General features: G+C 48.7%; 1 protein-coding gene across 2 annotated transcripts; it reads left to right on the forward strand.

Moving 5' to 3' along the window:
* The first annotated feature begins 1,926 nt into the window (after positions 1-1,926).
* On the forward strand, positions 1,927-19,078 carry Spryd3 (SPRY domain containing 3). Of its 2 annotated transcripts, XM_040753755.1 has the most exons (12): positions 1,927-2,057; positions 4,339-4,485; positions 5,796-5,871; positions 6,550-6,657; positions 6,868-6,992; positions 7,234-7,369; positions 8,839-9,024; positions 16,081-16,230; positions 16,715-16,772; positions 17,258-17,377; positions 17,460-17,629; positions 17,931-19,078. In XM_040753755.1, the coding sequence occupies exons 1-12, from the start codon at positions 2,035-2,037 to the stop codon at positions 18,063-18,065; spliced, it is 1,434 nt and encodes a 477-aa protein (XP_040609689.1). In that variant the 5' UTR covers positions 1,927-2,034; the 3' UTR covers positions 18,066-19,078. The 2 variants fall into 2 exon arrangements, with proteins under 2 accessions (XP_040609689.1, XP_005067351.1); XM_005067294.4 differs by lacking the exon at positions 6,550-6,657 and having other exon boundaries at positions 1,928-2,057.
* Positions 19,079-19,136: the final 58 nt, after the last annotated feature.

Consider the following 19,136-nt stretch of genomic DNA (forward strand, 5'->3'; position numbering starts at 1 on the left):
GAGGGCATTGGGATTAGGCTGCAGTTGCCTTTAAGTTACTGTCTGCTGTGTAAAACAGTGGCTTTCAGGCTTCGTCTTGACTCCTACAAGCAGTAGTTGGCTCTAGCTTGATTGCAGAGGCATGATGACTATGCACATGCACACCATTAGCACCACCCATGAGACCTAGACTGATAATTTATTCCTACGAGAAAATGCTGTGCTGGAGAGATGGCTCAGCCGTTGAGAGTACTGACTGCTCTTCCAGAGGACCAAGGTTCAATACCCAGACTCCACACAGCAGCTAATCAACTGTAACTCTCACACATGGTGCACAGATGTATATGCAGGCAAAGCACATAAAATAAATTGATTTTAAAAAAGTAAAAAGGTACCAGCCTATAAATGTATCCAAGTATGATAGATTGAGAACATATGCTCAGTAGGTATCAGCAGGCTCAAGAACTTATCAATCCTAGAAAGGGTGCAACACCCTCAGTTGGACCCCATAATGAGGAGGACATCTAACACTGTGATGACAACGGTCCCCATCGCACTGCCCACCCTGTGTGCGTGTGCCTCAAAGGACAACCGAGAAATCCTGACTGTCTCGGGGGCTTCAGCTCACTCAGCTCATCTCCACTGCTGATGAAACCGTTTCCAGTCCTGTATTTTGCCTCTGAGGCTGGACTCAGGCCTGTGACCTGCTGCTTGGCTCTGAAGCAGCAGCTGTGGCCACCTATCTCTAGCAGCTCTCTAGCTGGGTTTGTTCTCTGGCTGCAGCAACTTTGCCTTAACCTATCAGCTCTTAGCAAGGCTTCAGCACTCTTGAATTATGCTATGGTTTCTTTAACCCTTTTAGCCACAGTATAACCTACACATGCACACACATGATGTGTACTGTGTGACCCAAGATTTAGTGACGGGGGCTGGAGAGATGGTTCTGAGGTTAAAGGCACTGGGCTGCTCTTCCAAAGAACCCAGGGTCAATTCCCAGCACCCACATGGCAGCTCACAACTGTCTGTAACTCTGGTTTCAGAGGATCTGACACCTTCTATACCGATGCAAATAAAATAAAGTTAATAAATAGTTTTAAAAAAGAGTTAGTGATTAATATTGAAGTAAAAGAACCTGTGCTAGCTAAAAGTCTGTTATTCATGTAAATCAGGACTAAGTAGCCAATTGAGACCAATGAGACCGAGATAGCTTGTTAATTTATTGCTATTCAATCATTTCAGATGTTGAAAGACACAAGTATGTTTGTTCATGTTTCTGACACAGGGTACTCAAGACAGGCTGAGTCTATCTGGAGAGAGTATTCAGTCTTGGGGCAAGACATGGACGTCACGCCCAATTCTTCCCAAGGGCAGGATATTCTGACCTGACCTAACTTTCCTTCCAAGCCCTCTGTTCCCAAACAGCATTGGCTATCATCTCACTGTGCTTTTTGCATCTGAAGTTCTCTCCTGTTCTGGAACGTCCTTCCTGGAATGAGCGAATGTGGTGCAAAGTGGTGCTCTGGAGAGAAGAAAACATAAGGAATCGGCTGAGTGCGACCGCTGTGGAGCTCGGCCTCTGGTTCCTCAAGCGTAAAAAGGAGATAATTTTAAGATTTATTTCCCCCCCCCCCAAGGCTGTTACGTGGATCATAAGGACGTTCCAGTAAGGCTTTTAGCGTCACTCCTTGCTATACTACGGTGACGCTGGCGCGTGCACAGTGACCCGCTCCGCCTCAAGGGAGCCGCCCCTTGACCGCCTCCCCGAGCTCCTGGCGCCCACGGTGGCGTTCGTGTCGCCACGTCGCCTCCCCCACCCTCCCAACACCAAGGTTCCTCAGACGCCGCCGAGTATTAGGTAGCCGGCTCACCGGGCCGCGCCCCACACCGCCCGAGCCCTGTGATTGGCTGATGTGGATGCCCGTCTACAAAGACCGCTGACTATTGGGCAGATCCGGCATAGGGGGCGGGCCTCGCGGAGCATAGGAAGGGCGGGGACCCGGATGTGTGTGGTGGCGGCGGCCGAAGAGCTACAGCGCGGAGCTGAGAGGCCTATGGATGAGGAGGACGCGGCGGCCCCGGTAGGCGGGGATCGGGGGCGGGGTCCCGGAGGCCTCGGTCTCTGCAGAGCTCGAGGCGGGGGTCCTGGAAGACGGCTCCGGGCTCAGGGGCGGGGCCTGGGGTTCTGGTCACTAGTGGTCCTCCTGGCGCGCACCCTCCCCTAGTGCGGGGCCTGTGGAGACCGGGCGTAGCCGCATTGACAGGTGAAGGCCGGCTGGCCCCTGGGTCTCATCTGAGTGACCCGACGGTGCTGAGGCAGCGCCGGGACCCAGCGCGGGTGCTGCTGCTGGTCGGTGCTGAGGCTGTCGGATTCTCGAAGATCAGGTGTCTTCAAGTCTGGGGCTCCAGCTTCTGCCCGGGTTCAAGTCCTGGACCAGGGCCCAGGAGGGGCATGCTGGTGCAGTGCCACAGGTGCCTTCGTCTGGAGCATGTGGTGGTCTGTGGCTCCTTCAGAAGAGTCCTGGTGTGCGCACTTGAATCGAACTCAGCTTAGCCTAGGATTGCTAAGCGCCTACTGTGTGTGTTTGGGGGCAGACGGGAGGAGGGGGTACTGTGTCAGGTGTTTGGGGAATGGAAAGAAAAGATTTCTTCATCGTTTTCCCACTTTTGACTCTCTGGAAAATTTTATTCCGTCATTCATTTGCCTTGAGGGTTGTCTAAATGCCAAGAGAGTCCCCATTCCTTTTCTCCTCCATTGCTACCATTTTGGTGGCTGCCATCCCCTAAACTGCTGTCACAATTACAGTTGGGAATGAGAGTTAAGATCTGATAAGTTCTTTTTTCTTTTGTTTGAGACAAAGCCTCACTCTGTAGCTTTGGCTGGCCTGGCACATGCTATATAGACCAGGCTGCTCTAGAACTCAGAGATCTGTTTGCCTCTGCCTGGGATTAAAAGTGTTAGAAACGATTGCCAGGTGCTGGTGGCACATGACTTTAATCCCAGCACTCAGGAGGCAGAGGCAGAGAGATATCTGCAAGTTGGAAGCCAGCCAGGTCTACAGAGTGAATTCCAGGACAGCCAGGGCTACACAGAGAAACCCTGTCACAAAAACAAAACAAAAGTGCTGGTATTATGAGAAGGAGAGATGGCTTGTGGTTAAGAGCACTGGCTTGCCAGGTTGTGGTGGCACATGCTTTTCTAGCATTTGGGAGGCAGAGGCAGGCAGATCTCTGTGAATTTGAGGCCAGCCTGGTTTTCAGAGTGAGTTCCAGGACAGCCAGGACTAAATGGAGACACCTTGTCTCAAAAACAAAACAAGCAAAAAAGCACTGGTTTCATGCTGGGTAGTAGTGGCTGTGTACACCTTTAGTCCCAGAATTTGGGAGACAGAAGCAGGTAGCTCTCTGAGTTTAAGGCCAGCCTGGTCTACAGTGTGAGGTTCAGGACAGGAGGGCTACACAGAGAAACCCTGTTTTGAACTACCGAACTACCCCCCCCTAAGAAAAAGCACTGGCTTCTCTCCCAGAGGATCCAGGGTTCAGTTCCCAGCACCCACATGGGTAACACACAAGTGTCTGTAACTACAGTTCTAGGGGATCTGATGTTCTCTTCTGGTCTCTAAAGACACCAGGCATATATAGTATGGGCAGACATACATGCAGGAAAACACCCATACACATAAATATAATAAAAAAGTTTAAACATTGCCAGGATTAAAGACTAGTAGCACCATACCCAGCAAGATTTGATATATTTTAAAATCATACCATTTCTTGCTTAAAATTCCATAGAGGTTTCTCACTACCCTTGAAATAAAGTGTAAACCCCTGACAGGATAGCCTCTTGCCTATCCTATTCTTACTCACCTTCCCTGTGTTCCAGCCCCTCTGACCTTCTGTCTTTCTCTACCATCAACCCTTCTTCTACCCAAGGACCTGTTCCATGACTGTTCCTCTGCCTGGAATGGTTTTTGCTGTACTCTCATATTGCCTGCCTCTGTTCAGATAACATGCTGTACCTCTGAGACTGTCCTTGTCCACTGTTACATCTCCATGTTTTGTTTTTTTGCTTCCAATAACTAAAATGTCCATTTGTGCTGCTCATTATCTGCTATGCTTCCTTATGCCCAATGAGACTGGAGACTCTATGAGATCATGGATCCCATCTATCTTGCGTATAGCTTTGTTCCTAGCTTCGGTGACAGTGCATATCTTTTGACTGAGTGGCTGAGGCTGGAGTCATTGAGATGCATCTGGACATCTAGCCTCAAGTCTGGAACACTGTGCACATCCAAGATTGAGCAGGCTTGAGGTACTCTGTGCTGAGCCCCACTTCCTTCTCAGTCATTTCTCTTCTCATAGGTTTGTTCTCATGAACAAGATGGATGACCTCAACTTGCACTACCGGTTTCTGAATTGGAGAAGGAGGATTCGGGAGATTCGAGAGGTCCGGGCTTTCCGATATCAGGAGAGGTTCAAACATATCCTTGTGGATGGTGACACTTTGAGGTGAGTGTAGGGAAATGGTTCCTCATTGTCCTTGTCCAGTCCTTTCCTGGTCTTAACCAGGATACTGTATATGCTACACTGTGAGGTGTACCCTGTTGGCCCTTGTGCATTCCTTTCTGCCTCTTGCCATGGGATCACTCAGGTTGCTTTATTTATTTATTTATTTATTTATTTATTTATTTAGTGTATTGGGGCATGGTCGTTGAAGAGCAACTTGAGGAGGTTGATCTTAGATCAGGTGGGACCTAGGGATCTGATTCTAGTTATTAGGCAAGTGCTTTATACACACTAGTCTGTGTTTTGTTTTGCTTTTGAGGCGGGCAGGCTGTCCTAAAACTTGCAGTCCTCCTTCTCAGCTTCCCAAAAGCTGGGGTTACAGGCATGTACCACCTCAGCCATTTGGCTCACCATCTTCTGATCTGTGAAGGAAAGGATCCAGAAAGGCTGTTCTGATTTGGAAGTTCCCATGGCAGGTGTAGGAGGCTGCCATGACAGTGAATCTGTGTGGTCTGAGTCCCCTTGTGTCAGTATTTCAAAGACTGGGTTCAGCAGGGAGTGCCTGGGGAGTGCCAGTTCTATAATCACCCACTCTGTGTCTTTCTAGCTCTTTGGTGTGTATGTTTCTCTTTTGTCTTGAACCTTCCCTGACTCCTCCCTGCCTCTTGCACAGTTATCATCTAAAGGAGAAAGGAAGTAGCATTATTTAGCCAGAGGGGAAGAAAGATGAAACATGGGGATTGAGTCTGAAGTCCTGTTCTCTAGGTCCACTGAGGACAGGGCTGAAGGCAAGGCCAAAGTTACAACACGAGGGAGGGATTGATGTTAGATAAGACTGTGGGACCCCCTAAAACACTATTAAGGGAGGCTGTACATTCCAAATGAAGAAGCTAGACGGTATTGATCTAGTGTGGATTGGACCTTGGCTAGACACAGTGAGAAGAGTGGGTGACCTTAAGTACCTTATGTGTGTGTGCGCACACAGATTTTCTCCCTCCCTCCCTTCCCTCATTCTCTCTCTTTCTTTCTCTTTCTCTCGTTTCCCAAAACATGGTTTCTCTGTGTAGTCCTGGCTGTCCTGGAACTCACTCTGTAGACCAGGCTGACCTCGAACTCAGAAAGCCTCCTACTACAGCTTCCCAAGTGCTGGGATTAAATGTGTGTGCTGCCATGCCTGACTATATGCTGATTTTATGAAGTATGCCTTGATGAGTTCACTGTGCTGGCCCTCACAAGGTTGGGGTTTGGAGTGTTAGGGCTTCCTCCCAACCCCTGGGCTTGCCTGCTCATAGAATTTTTCCATATTCCTTTAGTTACCATGGAAATTCTGGTGAAGTTGGCTGCTATGTGGCGTCTCGACCCCTGACCAAGGACAGCAATTATTTTGAGGTGATCAAGCAGTATTTGGGCAGAGTTGGGGAGCCGGGGTATGGTGATGGGGTTGGCGATGAGGAGTGAATACGTCATTCTCCAAGGAGTTCATCTCCTGAATGTATGACCTGGCCTTTTAAAATTTCCATCAGTTTTCTTTTGGAAGAAGGGTGTAGGACAGCCTGAATCTTGATCTTTGACCCATATCTCATTTTCCTAGCTCCTACTACAGTGGTTCTCAGCTACCTTTTAATACAGTTCCTCATGCTGTGGTGACCCTTAACCATAAAATTATTTTCATTGCTACTTCATAGCTGTAATTTTGCTACTGTTTAAATTGTAATATAAATATCTGTGTTTTCTGATGGTCTTAGGTGACCCCTGTGAAAGGGTCACTTGATCCCTGAGAACTGCTACCCTAATAGATGCCCAGAATTGATTCTGTGCCTAACTTTTTACTATTATTGTTGTTATTAATAATTATAAATGCCCAGTGTGGGTATGTGCAGTGAGTGTAGTGCTCATAGAGGCTACACGTTAAAAGTGTCAGGGCAGCAAGGAGCTGGGGTTACTGGTGGTTGTGAACCACCCGATGTGGATCATGGGGACCAAACTTAGGTCAGTATGGACTCATAACTGCTGAGTCAGCTCTCAAGCTCCCTGTCCCTTCTTCTTCTTTTTTCTCTTTTGAGACAGGATCTCCCTGTGCAGCCCTGGTTGCCCTGGGACTCTGCATATCTATGTAGACCAGATTGGCCTGGAACTATCACCTGTCTCTGCCTCTGGAGTGCTGGGATTAAGGATGTGAGCCATCATGCCCAACTAAGGCTCAAGAATGATTGCCTAAGTAATCACAAGAAAGGGGCCTCTGCCCTCCCTGTTCTCCCTGGCAGGTCCTACCCTCTTCATCCCCCAGGTCTCTTTGAGCATAAACCCACCTTTGATCACTCCAAAAGTTCATTCAGTTTTCTGTCCCTGTGAACTGTGAACTGTATCCTGCTCTCTTCCCTCCAGGTATCTATTGTGGACAGTGGTGTCCGGGGCACCATTGCTGTGGGGCTGGTCCCTCAGTACTACAGCTTGGATCACCAGCCTGGCTGGTTGCCTGACTCTGTAGCCTACCATGCTGATGATGGCAAGTGAGTAGTCCTTTGCTGTGGAGTTGAAGTCTAGATGTGGAGGATAAGCCACCTCTGAATGGTTTTCTCCACTACTTCCTTTCTTGGGTTTTTTTCATAAGCTTAATTAGGTGAGGCACCCTTGCAGGTGTGTGGGTGTCAGAGAGGGTGACCCAAATACCAGGACACAGGTGGATGCTATCAAGAGTGGAGGAGTAAGAGCAGGTACCATAGTTCTCTGTCTTGTGCCCTCTCTCCATAGACTGTACAATGGCCGAGCCAAGGGCCGCCAGTTTGGCTCCAAGTGCAATTCTGGGGACCGGATTGGCTGTGGCATTGAGCCTGTGTCCTTTGATGTGCAGACTGCCCAGATCTTCTTTACCAAAAATGGGAAACGGGTGAGTGGGAAACCCTGTCTTAGAGGGTTCAGTGACTTTACTCTGCCTGAGGATCTGTGAGAGTGACCATGGAGAGTCTGATGGTTTTGTTCCCATTGCCTGTCTAGCCTCAGGCAGTTCTGTGTGTGTGTGTGTGTGTGTGTGTGTGTGTGTGTGTGTGTAGACACTTCCCTGTAGGGGCAGAAACATGATTTGGAGGAAGGCTTTGAACAAACAAAAGGAGGGAAGGAGTTTGTGAATGTAGCTCAGGTGGTAGTGTTTGATTAGCATGCTCGAAGCTCTGGATTCATTTCCCAGCACCACATAAACAGGGTGCCTGGGGCACTCAGGAGGTGGAGGCAGGAGGATCAGGAGTTCCAAATCATTCTTGCTACAGAGTGAGTTCAAGGACAGTTTGGGTTACATAAGGCAGTATCTTTTTTTTTTTTTTTCATAAGGCAGCATCTTTAAAAAAAGTTTTCTTTAGCTGGGCGTTGGTGGCGCATGCCTTTATTCCCAGCACTCGGGAGGCAGAGGCAGGTGGATCTCTGTGAGTTCAAGGCTACCCTGGTCTACAGAGTGAGTTCCAGGAAGTCTCCAAAACAATACAGAGAAACCCTGTCTTGAAAAAAAACCAAAAAAAAAAGTTTTCTTTTAGGGATGTGGCCCTCAGAGGCTACTCATGCTCCAATAGATGACTCTACACCCTTGTACATATAGGCAACGATAAACTCAGTGGGTTTAAAAAAATACATGAAGTTAGGAGTTGGTTGGGGGTGTGGTAGGGAAGAAATTGGAGGGGAGGGAATGGGGGTAGGTTTGATCAAAGCACATAATATGCATGTATAAAATTCTCGAACAATAAAAATGTAAAAAGTGGGGTTGAAGAGAAGGCTCAGTGGTTAAGAGCACTGCGGAGGACCCAGGCTCAATTCTCAGCTCCCACATGGCATATCACAACTGTCTGTAACTCTAGTTCCAGGGCATCTGTGCTGTGTCAGCTGCAGGACTTTGGGTTGGTTTGAACTTTGGGGGCAATATGTCCTTTGGTTTTCTTTTCTTTCTTTCACTCCGAGAATCCTTTCTCTTCAGAGATGGTGACTTTGGCAAGAGATGGAGAGACATGTAACTGTCTCCCTTTTCTTCCTTCCTTCCATTCTGGTGGGGGAAGATTGCTTCTCAAGACAGGCAAGAGGTTGACTCCCTTTGCAGACTTAGCAGATGTGCGTTGGTGTTGCTGTGACAATTACACAGGTGTTTGCAGAGTACTTGGCTGCGAGTCTGGAGACTGAGGCTTGACTTCTAGCTCCATGTAATGTGCTTGGCAAGGAGTAATTAACAGTTGTTAAACTCTGTTTTTTTATATCTGTGAATGTGTATATGATAATTGTTGGTTGCATCATCTTGGAAGTGCCCTTGTGAGAACTGGATGAACTATGGGAAAGCGAACCACATGGCAGTTAGTTCCCTTCTCTCTCCTTGTGCTGCAGGTGGGCTCCACCATCATGCCCATGTCCCCAGATGGGCTCTTCCCAGCAGTTGGTATGCATTCCCTGGGTGAGGAGGTAAGGCTGCACCTCAACGCTGAGCTGGGCCGTGAGGATGACAGCGTCATGATGGTGGACAGTTATGAAGATGAATGGGGCCGACTGCATGATGTCAGAGTCTGTGGGACTGTAAGTAAAGGGCAATGAGGGTAAATGGGCTGGACAGAACACGTGGGCATGCAGCACATCAGTGTTGCTTAGAGTGAGGAGGAGGAAGAGTGTTGCTCTCCCTCACTCCATTCTTTCTTTGAGACAAGATCTCATGCTGTAGCCCTGGCTGACCTGGAATTTACAGAGATCCACCTGCCTCTGCCTCCCGAGTGCTTTGATTAAAGGCATGTCAACATGCCTGGTTCTTTCTTTTCTTTATCTTGAGATATCTCAGGAATGTTGCTTGGCCTTGAATTTGCATTCTGCCCACCTTAGTCTCTTGAGTGTCAGTCTTGCACCACTGCACCCAGGACAGAGGCTTTTGTGTGACTTTGGGAAGTGGAAGTTTGGGTAGAATAACCTGAGGCCTCCTTGACATAGTTCTTGGATTCTAAACCTGTGTTCTGGGCGTAATTCTCTTCCTTCTTTCCCCTTCATTTGGGAACTCAGATTGGTTGTTGATTCCCAGAATAAGTAGAAGCTCTCATTTGGGGGGTTCTCTTTCTTCAGTGTTTGAGAATTGATTTGGAAACCCACTTCTTATGCTTCCATTTTGGCTTGATTCAACTCAACTGGACTCTCTAGTCATAGAACTGAGGAACAAATACAGAGAAACCCTGTCTCGTAAAACCAAAAAAAAAAAAAAAAAAAAAAAAAAAAAAAAGAACTGAGGAACAAATATTGGAGAAGATGCTAAGAGTTTGGGGTAGTTAGACCTTCTCTTCCAAATAATGAAATGGAAACTTACTAATTATGAAGGCTTGGCCTTAGCTTAGGCTTCCTGTTCCCTGCTAGTTCATAAAACTTAAATTAACCTATTTATATTAATCTACATTCTGCCATGTGGCTTGTTACTTCTCTTCCATACTGTACATTCACATCTCACTGGTGAATTTCTACCTCTCTGATTCCATCATCTTTGAACTCCAGAGATAGTTCCTTTCTCTGCCTGGAGGTCCCTCCTATCCTCTCCTGCCTAGCTATTGGCCATTCATCTCTTTACTAAACCAGTCAGAAGGTGCCTTGACAGAGACACATTTTCATAGCATACAAAAAGATTATACCACAACAGTTGGGTTTTGTTGTTGTTGTTGTTGTTGTGGGTGGTGGTGGTAGGGGCATGTGTGTGTGTGTGTGTATTGCTGGTTATTGAACATAGAACACTGCACATGCTAAACAAGTCTTGTCCCATTGAACTGTATGTATCTGTAGCTCTTTTATTATCTTTTTGAGATAGGTCTTCTTTTTTTGTTTTTGTTTTTTTTTGTTTTTTTTTTTTTCGAGACAGGGTTTCTCTGTATTGTTTTGGAGCCTGTCCTGGAACTCACTCTGTAGACCAGGCTGGACTTGAACTCACAGAGATCCGCCTGCCTCTGCCTCCTGAGTGCTGGGAATTAAAGGCGTGCTCCACCAACGCCCGGCTGAGATAGGTCTTCTTAACTAAGCTGCCCTGGCTGGTATCTGAACTCAGTCTCTCTAAACCTAGGCAGGTCTTGAACTTAGAATCTACATGTCTCTGCCTTCCAAGTAGTAGAGATTACAGGCCTGTATGCAGACCCAGTTTTGGGGATCATAGCTAGACGTTCAATCCTCCTACTTAGAATAATTCTCTGCTGCCTTCTTCCTCCCATCCTGGCCTTTGGCTTTCTCACCTCAACTCAGGCTGTTTTCAAATTAGCCTGAGATAGGAAAACAGAAGCTGTTGCGGGGTGAAAGTGGGTTCTGAACAAGGCCTTTCCTTGTGGAGCTCAAGGTAAATTGAACTCAGAGAACATGGCAGACTGTGCACCCTCCTGTTGTTCTGATGACCTGCTTCTCTCTGGCCCAGGGGTCTGAGGGCTGAGGTGATTGTGAGCCGAGGCCTCTGATGTTCACTCCCTGATTCACTGCTTTTTTCTCCCCCTTCTGCCATCGTTTTGACAACATCCACAGAGTTGAACTTGGATCTGAGCCAGAGCCATGTTCCAGCTCTCATCTCTGACCGCTCCTCACATGTTTTCCTGGCATCCTTTCCCTGCCTGGACCTGTCCCCACTCTACTCCCAGCCCCTCCCAGGCATCTTTTCTAATCGAGGTGGAATCTTGTAGACATTATAAATAGCCTTCCTTCCTTCCCTCCCCTCAGCATCCTCAGTTCACTCATTTAGGAACTTTTTTCCGTTAAGTGTAGCTGTAGAGTTTGTTTGGCTGTTTTTAAACTCTCACCTCAGTTTAGGACTGCTGGCAGGGTAAATCCACTGTTCCGTAAGCGCAGGCTCCTCTGCAGTGGATTTGGACAGCTCTTTGTTTTGAGACAGTCTCATACTGTAGTCAGTCTGCCCTGGAACTCACTATTTAGCTCAGGCTGGCCTTGAACTTTGGGTAGTCCTCCTACCTCAGCCTCTGTGGTGTATCTGTTATTACATTTACTTGTTTAAGTGTGTGTGTGTGTGTGTGTGTGTGTGTGTGTGTGTGTATTCGTGCATGCATACACCCATGCATGTGGAGGTTAAAAGACAAACATGGGAGCTGGTTTTCTCCCTCTATCATGTGGGTTCCAGAAACCGGACTTTAGTGGTCAATTGGCAGTAAGTGCCTTTACCCCCTTAGCCATCTCTCCAGCCCTAGGGTTGCCAGTTGTCCCATCTTTCAAATGAAGATAACTTACCCAATTTCTTTCATCTTCTATGTTTCTGATCAGAGCTGTGTTGTCCTGGAAGGAGAGTTCATCCCTCTAAAGATGACTAGCATATATTTTCATTCTTTGCCCTTGTTTTTTTTTATATCACTTGCTGTTGGGGACCAGCTCTTGGACCCAAGGCCTTTTTCTGCATGGAAGGTGGTCTCAGTAGGGTGCCCCAGAATCATGGAGATTTGGGAAGGCCTCAAATCTGAACTAATCTAAAGTTTTTCAGAAGGACATAGTAGTATTTCAGTTGGGACAGTTTTTTTTTTAATATTTATTCATTCATGTGTGTGTGTGTGTGTGTGTGTGTGTGTGTACTTGGCATGCATATGGAGATCAGAACTTAATTTGCAGGAATAATTTTCTTTACCACCATGTGGGTCCTGGGGGTCCAACTCAGGTCATCAGGCTTGGCAGTAAATCTCTTCACCTGCTGAGTCATCTTGCCAGCCCAGGACAGTTTTTCATGTGCAGGACAATTAGCATCTTTAGCATCCAAACACAAGTTATTAACAATATTATGATGCCCAGCATATGCACTCACATTTCCAAACATCCTCTTATGTAAAGAACAGTCCCAGAGAAGAGCCAAGGGACTTGCTCAGATTGTCAAATAGCCAATGAAAACGAAAAGTAGGCCCAGATAGTCATTCCTTGACTTATATGTGGTCTTTTTGACAGTTTAATACTGATGGTCCCTAACTTAAGATTCATCAATAGTCCAAATTTTATTATTATTGTTATTATTATTAGACAGGGTCTCACTTTGTAACCCTGGCTAGCCTGGAACTCAGTGTAGACCAGGGTGGCTTTGAACTCACAAGGTTCTTCCAACCTCAGTCTCCTGAATGCTGAGATTAAAAGCATTTGTCACCCTGCTAGGCTGTACTTCAGGTTTTGAATTTTGAGGTAGCTCAGTGGTCAAACACTTGCCTTGCATGCATGAAGCCCTCAGTTCATTTAATCCCTAGTACTACAAAGGGGGAAAAGTAGATTTTTGAATTTTGATCTAGTACCAAGGCAATGGTATTGGGCACTGACAGGAAGCTACAGCTTCCAGTCAATGCTAACACAAGAGGAGTCAGCTGGTGCTCTGCAGCATACTGCATGCAGTGTTTTGTTGGTCAGGAGTAGTCCTTGTTCTTCCTTTTTTCTTTTCTGGAGGCAGCATCTCATGTAACCCAGGCTGACCTTGAACATGCTATATAGCTGAAGCCGGCCTTGACTTGTCTCCTGCCTCTACCTCCTGAGTGCTGGGATCATCAGCATACCTGCTTTATATGATGGCTAGGGAGTGAACCCAGGACTTCATGAATGCTAGGCAGATACTGCCACCTGAGCTACAGTTCCAATCAACCTGCCTGCCTGCCTGTTTGCCTTTCTTGGTGTTTTGCCTGCATGTATATTGTGTACCATGTGTGTCTGCTGCCTTTGGAGGTCATACAAGGCAATGGATTCCCTTGAACTGTAGTTACAGGTGGTTGTGAACTAACATGTAGTTTCTAGGAACCAAACCTCCGTCTTCTGGAAGAGCAGTAAGTGCTTTTTAACACTGAGCCATCTAGATCTTCAGCCCCAGTTGTAGCTCTTTTTTGAGTGAGTTTTTTCCCTACTGTCTGAAGCCTCAGTTTTCCCTCCTTTTAAAGATGTCCTAGCTTCCATTGCCCCAGAGAGCTGAAGATGTTGAAGAACTGCTGTTGTCCCTAGGGCCTCCAGAGTGAGATCATGTGTGGAGAGGGTTATAGGAGTTGTCTGTACATTTGCATTAGACTAATCTTGTCTATGTTCACTGCCTATGGCTCTTGACACTCCTTACAGTGGCAGCTTTGGTACACAAAAGGAGAAGGTCCTCCCTAGACCCAGGAGGAGGCTGTGTTACAGCCTGAGCTGGGAGCTTGTACTTGATTCCTGTTTCAGCTACTTCTGGGCCCTCCAGGCTTGCTCCTGTTGAGAGTTAGTGTCTTCTGGCCAGCAGTGAGAGTGTGGGAATCAACAAAAGAGAAGAGTGAGGAGTGCTTGGAGTGCAGACAATTCGGATCTGTAACTCCAACTAAGTACTCAGTCTGCAGTCCCCTGTAATAGGGGATGGGTGATGGTCTGCAGTCCCCTGTAACGGGGGACTGGTGGTGGTGGTGGTGTACTTGCGTTTATGGAAAGGATTCCCTCTACCCTCAGCACAGGGGGATAATTGGGGCTGTAGCTATCTTAGTGGTAGAACTCTCATGGTGCAGTTCCTGGGTTTGATACCCAGCACCACAAATATCCATCGTGGTTGGCCTTGGGGTTCTTTGTTGCTCTAGTGGGGAGTACAGGCTGAACGGTCATGTCCATTGTGGTTGGTAGCTGTACTATAACCAGTTCCCATTTCCTGACAAAATGTGCATTTCCATCAACTGAGTTTGGCAGGCTCCGTTGATGCCCTGGTCACTCACTTCACCTTGTCTTTTTACTGTTTTTGAAGCTACAAGTAGTATTTTATCCCCATTTTACTGATGAAGACATTAAGGCTTTTTTTCTTAGATGAATATACAATGAGTATACAATGTTCAAGCTTGATGGCAGCTAAGCAATACTAGTTAGGGTTTGAACTTGGTCTTTCAAACTAAGAGGCAACCAAGGCATAGCCTACAGGACCAAACCCACAGTTCCTGACAACTGAGGCTCTCGAAGCCAAACCTCCAGGTTCCCAACAGTCAGGATCTGCCAGGGAAGTGACCCCGTGCTTTGGCCTGTCCATGTTGAAGGCTCAGAAGGGCTTGCTGGGAACAGGAGAGCAGCCTATGATATGGGGTGGCAGTCCTGAGATGGAATGACTCAGTTCTTGAAGAGGGCCTGTTGCTTAGGGCTGGAATGTCAGCAGACTATCTCAGTGCTCTTCAGGAGCCCGTGGGTGTGGATTGAAGTTCCATGTCAGGGCAGGTCATCCTCATGGCCTCTTGCCCCCTCACGAAATATCCCCACCCTGTCAGTAGAGCCCCAGCCACTGCCCTCTGTGGGCTGAGGCCAGGGAATGGTTGGGCGGGTTTTTCCCAAGGATTGGGATCTGGATCTGTTGCCTTTTGGCCATGGAACTAGAGAACACCCTGTTTCCAACATAGAGGCCAATTGGATAGGATGGGTCAAGGGCAGCTGTGGGGTTCCTGATCCAGCTCTGCAGTACTGGGTGGAGATAGTGGATCATAGGCTGTTTGATAGATGAGGTTAATAAACACTGGGGAGAGATACTGAGCAGAGCCAGGCGGGGAGCACTCTAAGGGCTACAGACAGAACACATGATGGGTCTGCGTGTGGACCTCGTGGCTCCTGTGCACCTCTGGCGTTCTCCATCTGTCCTCTCTTGTCTTTAGAGTGCAGGAAGGTAGACTTGGAGGTTCTGGAGCTGAGGGGAGTGGATCTTCTGGTCCACTCTGAAGGGAGATGAGTCAGGCTGACTTCTGCAGGAGATGTCCCCAGGCCTTTGTGCTGGTGCAGGCCAGTTCAGGCAGGAATGTTAGTGGGGTGAGGCCATTGTTTTAAGTTTGCTAGGGATTAGTGGAGGAGGCCCCAGGGAGTGTTTTTTTTTTTTTTTTTTTTTAAGGACTACAGATCTTGGATAGTAGAAGAAAGTTTTAAGGGGCAGTTAGGTTAATTAAAAGGAAATTAAGGAATCCTAGGTGATACTAGGTGAGTGAAAGAGGAGATGAGGTTGAGTCATAGTTCCACTGTTACCATGACATCTGATAGGTAAGGCTTCCAGAATGGGGTTGTTGCACTGTTGTATGCAGGAAGACCGTGTGGGACTGAAGGGCCCCAGAGCCTGTGCTCATCTCCCTTCACCTTCACAGCCAACTCCTGCCTGAGTGAGGGTTGAAAACTGGAAGACCTGCCTTTTGTCTTTAGTTTGACCTTTGCCCCATGTAAAATGAAGGGTAGGGTTGCTGTCTGTAGGTTCTTGGCTCCCTTGAGTACCTCCCTGACCCAGCGATATTGAATGGCTCAGTTTAGGGCCAAGTAGAACAGGTCTTGAGAAACTATGTCTCCTCTGTACAGAATTGGCTCTGAACCTGTCCTCTCCCTCATATATCTGTAGTTGGCTCCTAACTTCTGCATACCCCTTGTCCTCTTCCCTCTTCCAGGAAGGAAGGCAGGCTTCAGGCTTTCCAGAGAATGGACATTCCAGCCTAAAGACCCCCAGTGAGCTTCCCAGACAGTGGCATCTCACACTAACCATCGTCTCTGCCACCCTTGTCCTCTGCCTAACTAGAACTAGAGTCCACTTTGCCTTTTGGACCCCTTTCCATTCAGCCAGGGGATTCTGTCAGACTCAGAAAACTGGTCCAGTGTCCAGGGCAGTATCCACCTGACCCCTGACCTCTGGCTCTTTCTCCACAGCTGCTGGAATATCTGGGGAAGGGCAAGAGTATTGTGGACGTGGGGCTGGCCCAGGCCCGGCACCCACTCAGCACCCGTAGCCATTACTTCGAGGTGGAGATCGTGGACCCTGGAGAGAAATGCTACATCGCCTTGGGGCTGGCCAGGAAGGTGGGCTCAAGTGCTGTCTTTTTCCCTGTGGGGTCAGTTTGGGGATGTTGGGATGGGTCAGGAAGCACTGGAAAACCCTGGGCAAGGGGCTATAGAGGAAAAGTTGTGAGCTTAGGCAGAGCTTGGTCCTAAGTGTCTGTTTAGAGGGCAGACCTTGTGACATATGACATAGTGTCCTAAGTGTCACCCCATCTGGTCCTGAAGCCGAGCCCCTTCTTGTCCTCCTTGGTCCCTGTTCCTGGCTGGGGACTGCCAGTCATCTGGGTTGTGACAGAGTTGGATGCCCCTTTCTTCCATCACATGTGATATCATAGACTTTTTTTTTTTGAGACAGGGTTTCTCTGTGACTTTGGAGGCTGTCCTGGAACTCTCCATAGACCAGGCTGGCTTCAAACTCAGAGATCTGTCTGCCTCTGCCTCTCAGAGTGCTGGGATTAAAGACTTGTGCCACCAACACCCAGCTCTTTTTGTCTTCTTGCTGTAGGATTATCCCAAGAACAGGCACCCTGGCTGGAGCAGAGGGTCTGTGGCGTACCATGCAGGTGAGTAGAAGCTGCTAATGTGGAAACTGGGGGGGATACGGGGCACAGTCACCCATTCTCCTGCGCACTCCCATGTGGCCTCTCTCCTTCCTTTTTCCAGGCTGTTCAGGCTTTCTCTTCATCCTGTTTTTTCTCAGTCCTGAAAGTCAGAGGCACAGGACAGGGCAGGAGAACTGGGCCCAGAGTGGACACTCCAGGCCTCTGACTTGTCTCCCCTGTGCCCTTCCTGAAGATCGCTCAGATTTCCTGTAGGGTTTCCTAAGAATACTGAGCCTCGGCGCCTGGCTCCCCTCCCTCCCTCCTTTCCCTGCTTGCTCATTCACCCTAGGGGCCCTGCCCTTTCTTCTGACCAGTTCAATCAAATGGACATTGTTTTCCTTGTTAAAACCTGGTTGTCCTTCCTGCATCTGTCTCTCACCTTTGTGTTGTCCTGAGGATTGTAGAGTTAGTCCCTTCAAGTGTGTCCTTTCTCCTCCCTTCAACAGATGATGGGAAGATCTTCCATGGCAGTGGTGTGGGTGATCCCTTTGGGCCACGCTGTTACAAAGGGGACATTATGGGCTGTGGAATCATGTTCCCCCGGGACTACATTCTGGACAGTGAGGGTGAGTGAGGTTGGACAGCAGCCAGACTGCTTAAGGCAGTGGGCGGTAAGTACCACAGGAGCTTGTGTTTCCTGTCTCCTAGGGGACAGTGATGACAGTTGTGACACAGTGATCTTGTCCCCAACTGCCCGGGCTGTCCGGAACGTCCGAAATGTCATGTACCTGCACCAGGAAGGTGAAGAAGAGGAGGAGGAAGAGGAGGAGGAAGAGGAAGAGGAGATAGAGCAGGAGCATGAGGGCAAGAAGGTGGTGGTGAGTGTGGGCTCATTCTGGGGTCCTGGGGCAGACCACCAGTGAGAACAGGACCAAGGAGCAGAGGTGGGGGTAGGGGTTGGGTGGGGTCTGGAGTTGCTCAGGCTCACAGTAGCTTTAGAGCCCAGGCTAGTTCCTATCTGTCTCCTAGCCTCAACCTGCCCTCTTGTGGTTACTTCCCATATCACCCCAAGTGACTTCTAAAGCCTATGGTGGGAGTTGGGGTTGTTGGGCTGAGTCACTCTGGTATTCCCAGGGAAGAGACCAGAGTCCACCCTCTTCTCTCCACCTCCACTACCAGGTTTTCTTCACCCGGAATGGCAAGATCATTGGGAAGAAGGATGCCGTTGTGCCTTCTGGAGGCTTCTTTCCCACCATTGGAATGCTCAGTTGTGGGGAGAAGGTGAAAGTAGACCTGCACCCCTTAAGTGGCTAGAGGCTTCACCTGCACATCTGCCCCTCTCCTTCTGCAGCCTCCCTCCAGTCTCCCTAGGATTGCTCACATCAGGCCCTGGGAGGACATCACCCTTCCCCTACCAGCTCAGGGCCCAGTCAGGCTGGACCTTCTGTCCCTGGGCCTGAGCCTGTGGTGATAGGGATGGGTGGAGAACAGTGTTGATATATGGGAAGGTCCCCCTTGCTTTGTCTGTGGGCACCTGGATCTCCTTTTACCTTACTGGACCCTGTGAGAGTTGGGAGATGTAAGCCCACCTGCTATTGGACGGAGGGTGGAGTAGAGGCAGCCTGTCCCTGTTTCCACATAATTCCCCTGAAATCTCTTTTCACCCAGTTGCTGCTGTCTTCCCTGGCTGGGCTAGGGGGCCTGTCTTGGCCATCTCTCTTTCACTGGCTGCTGTCCTAAATCACATCTAGGGTCTCCATTCTTTCCTTTGAGAGACAGCTCCGCCCCACACTCAAGCACCACAGAAAGCTGAGCCTGGCTCCCTTTCTGACCACATACAGGTTGCTCAGCACCTGCGTGAGTGAGAGGCTGGCCGTGTGGTAGCATGGGACTGTAGCTTTGTGCCCATCTCCTTGTCTGCACTCTTCCTCAAGGCACCCTGGCCCTGGCTCCCGAGGTGGGGCTAAGGCACCAGGGCTTGTGTTGTGTTGAGGCTGTGCTCAGAGCTGCGGCGTGGCCCCTCGTGTCCTTCCCTGCCCACTCCCCAACCCTGTGCCCCAGCTTGCTGCTCGTGCCAGTTGACTGTTTGCTTCAGTGTTTGCTTCTAGTGTCTGCATAGACCCCTCCCCTGCAACCAACCCCCTGTTTCTCCCCCCATTTCAGGGGCTCTTGGTCTCAGTTTGCACAGTGGGTAGGACTGGGGGGAGTGTTGTTGTGCTGCTGGGGCTCCTCTGCCCCTTCTTCTGGGCCCTGCACTATGATGTATGAAATGTATGTACAGACCAGAGATGTTTATACACCCAATAAAGATGGAGTTTCCATATTTATCAGGACGGACAGAAAGGGAATCCTTTCCAGTCAGAGGGCCACGGCGAGCAGGTAGAG

The sequence above is a fragment of the Mesocricetus auratus genome, unplaced genomic scaffold (genome assembly GCF_017639785.1).
Source record: "Mesocricetus auratus isolate SY011 unplaced genomic scaffold, BCM_Maur_2.0 Super-Scaffold_100010, whole genome shotgun sequence".
In the NCBI taxonomy this organism is placed as follows: domain Eukaryota; kingdom Metazoa; phylum Chordata; class Mammalia; order Rodentia; family Cricetidae; genus Mesocricetus; species Mesocricetus auratus.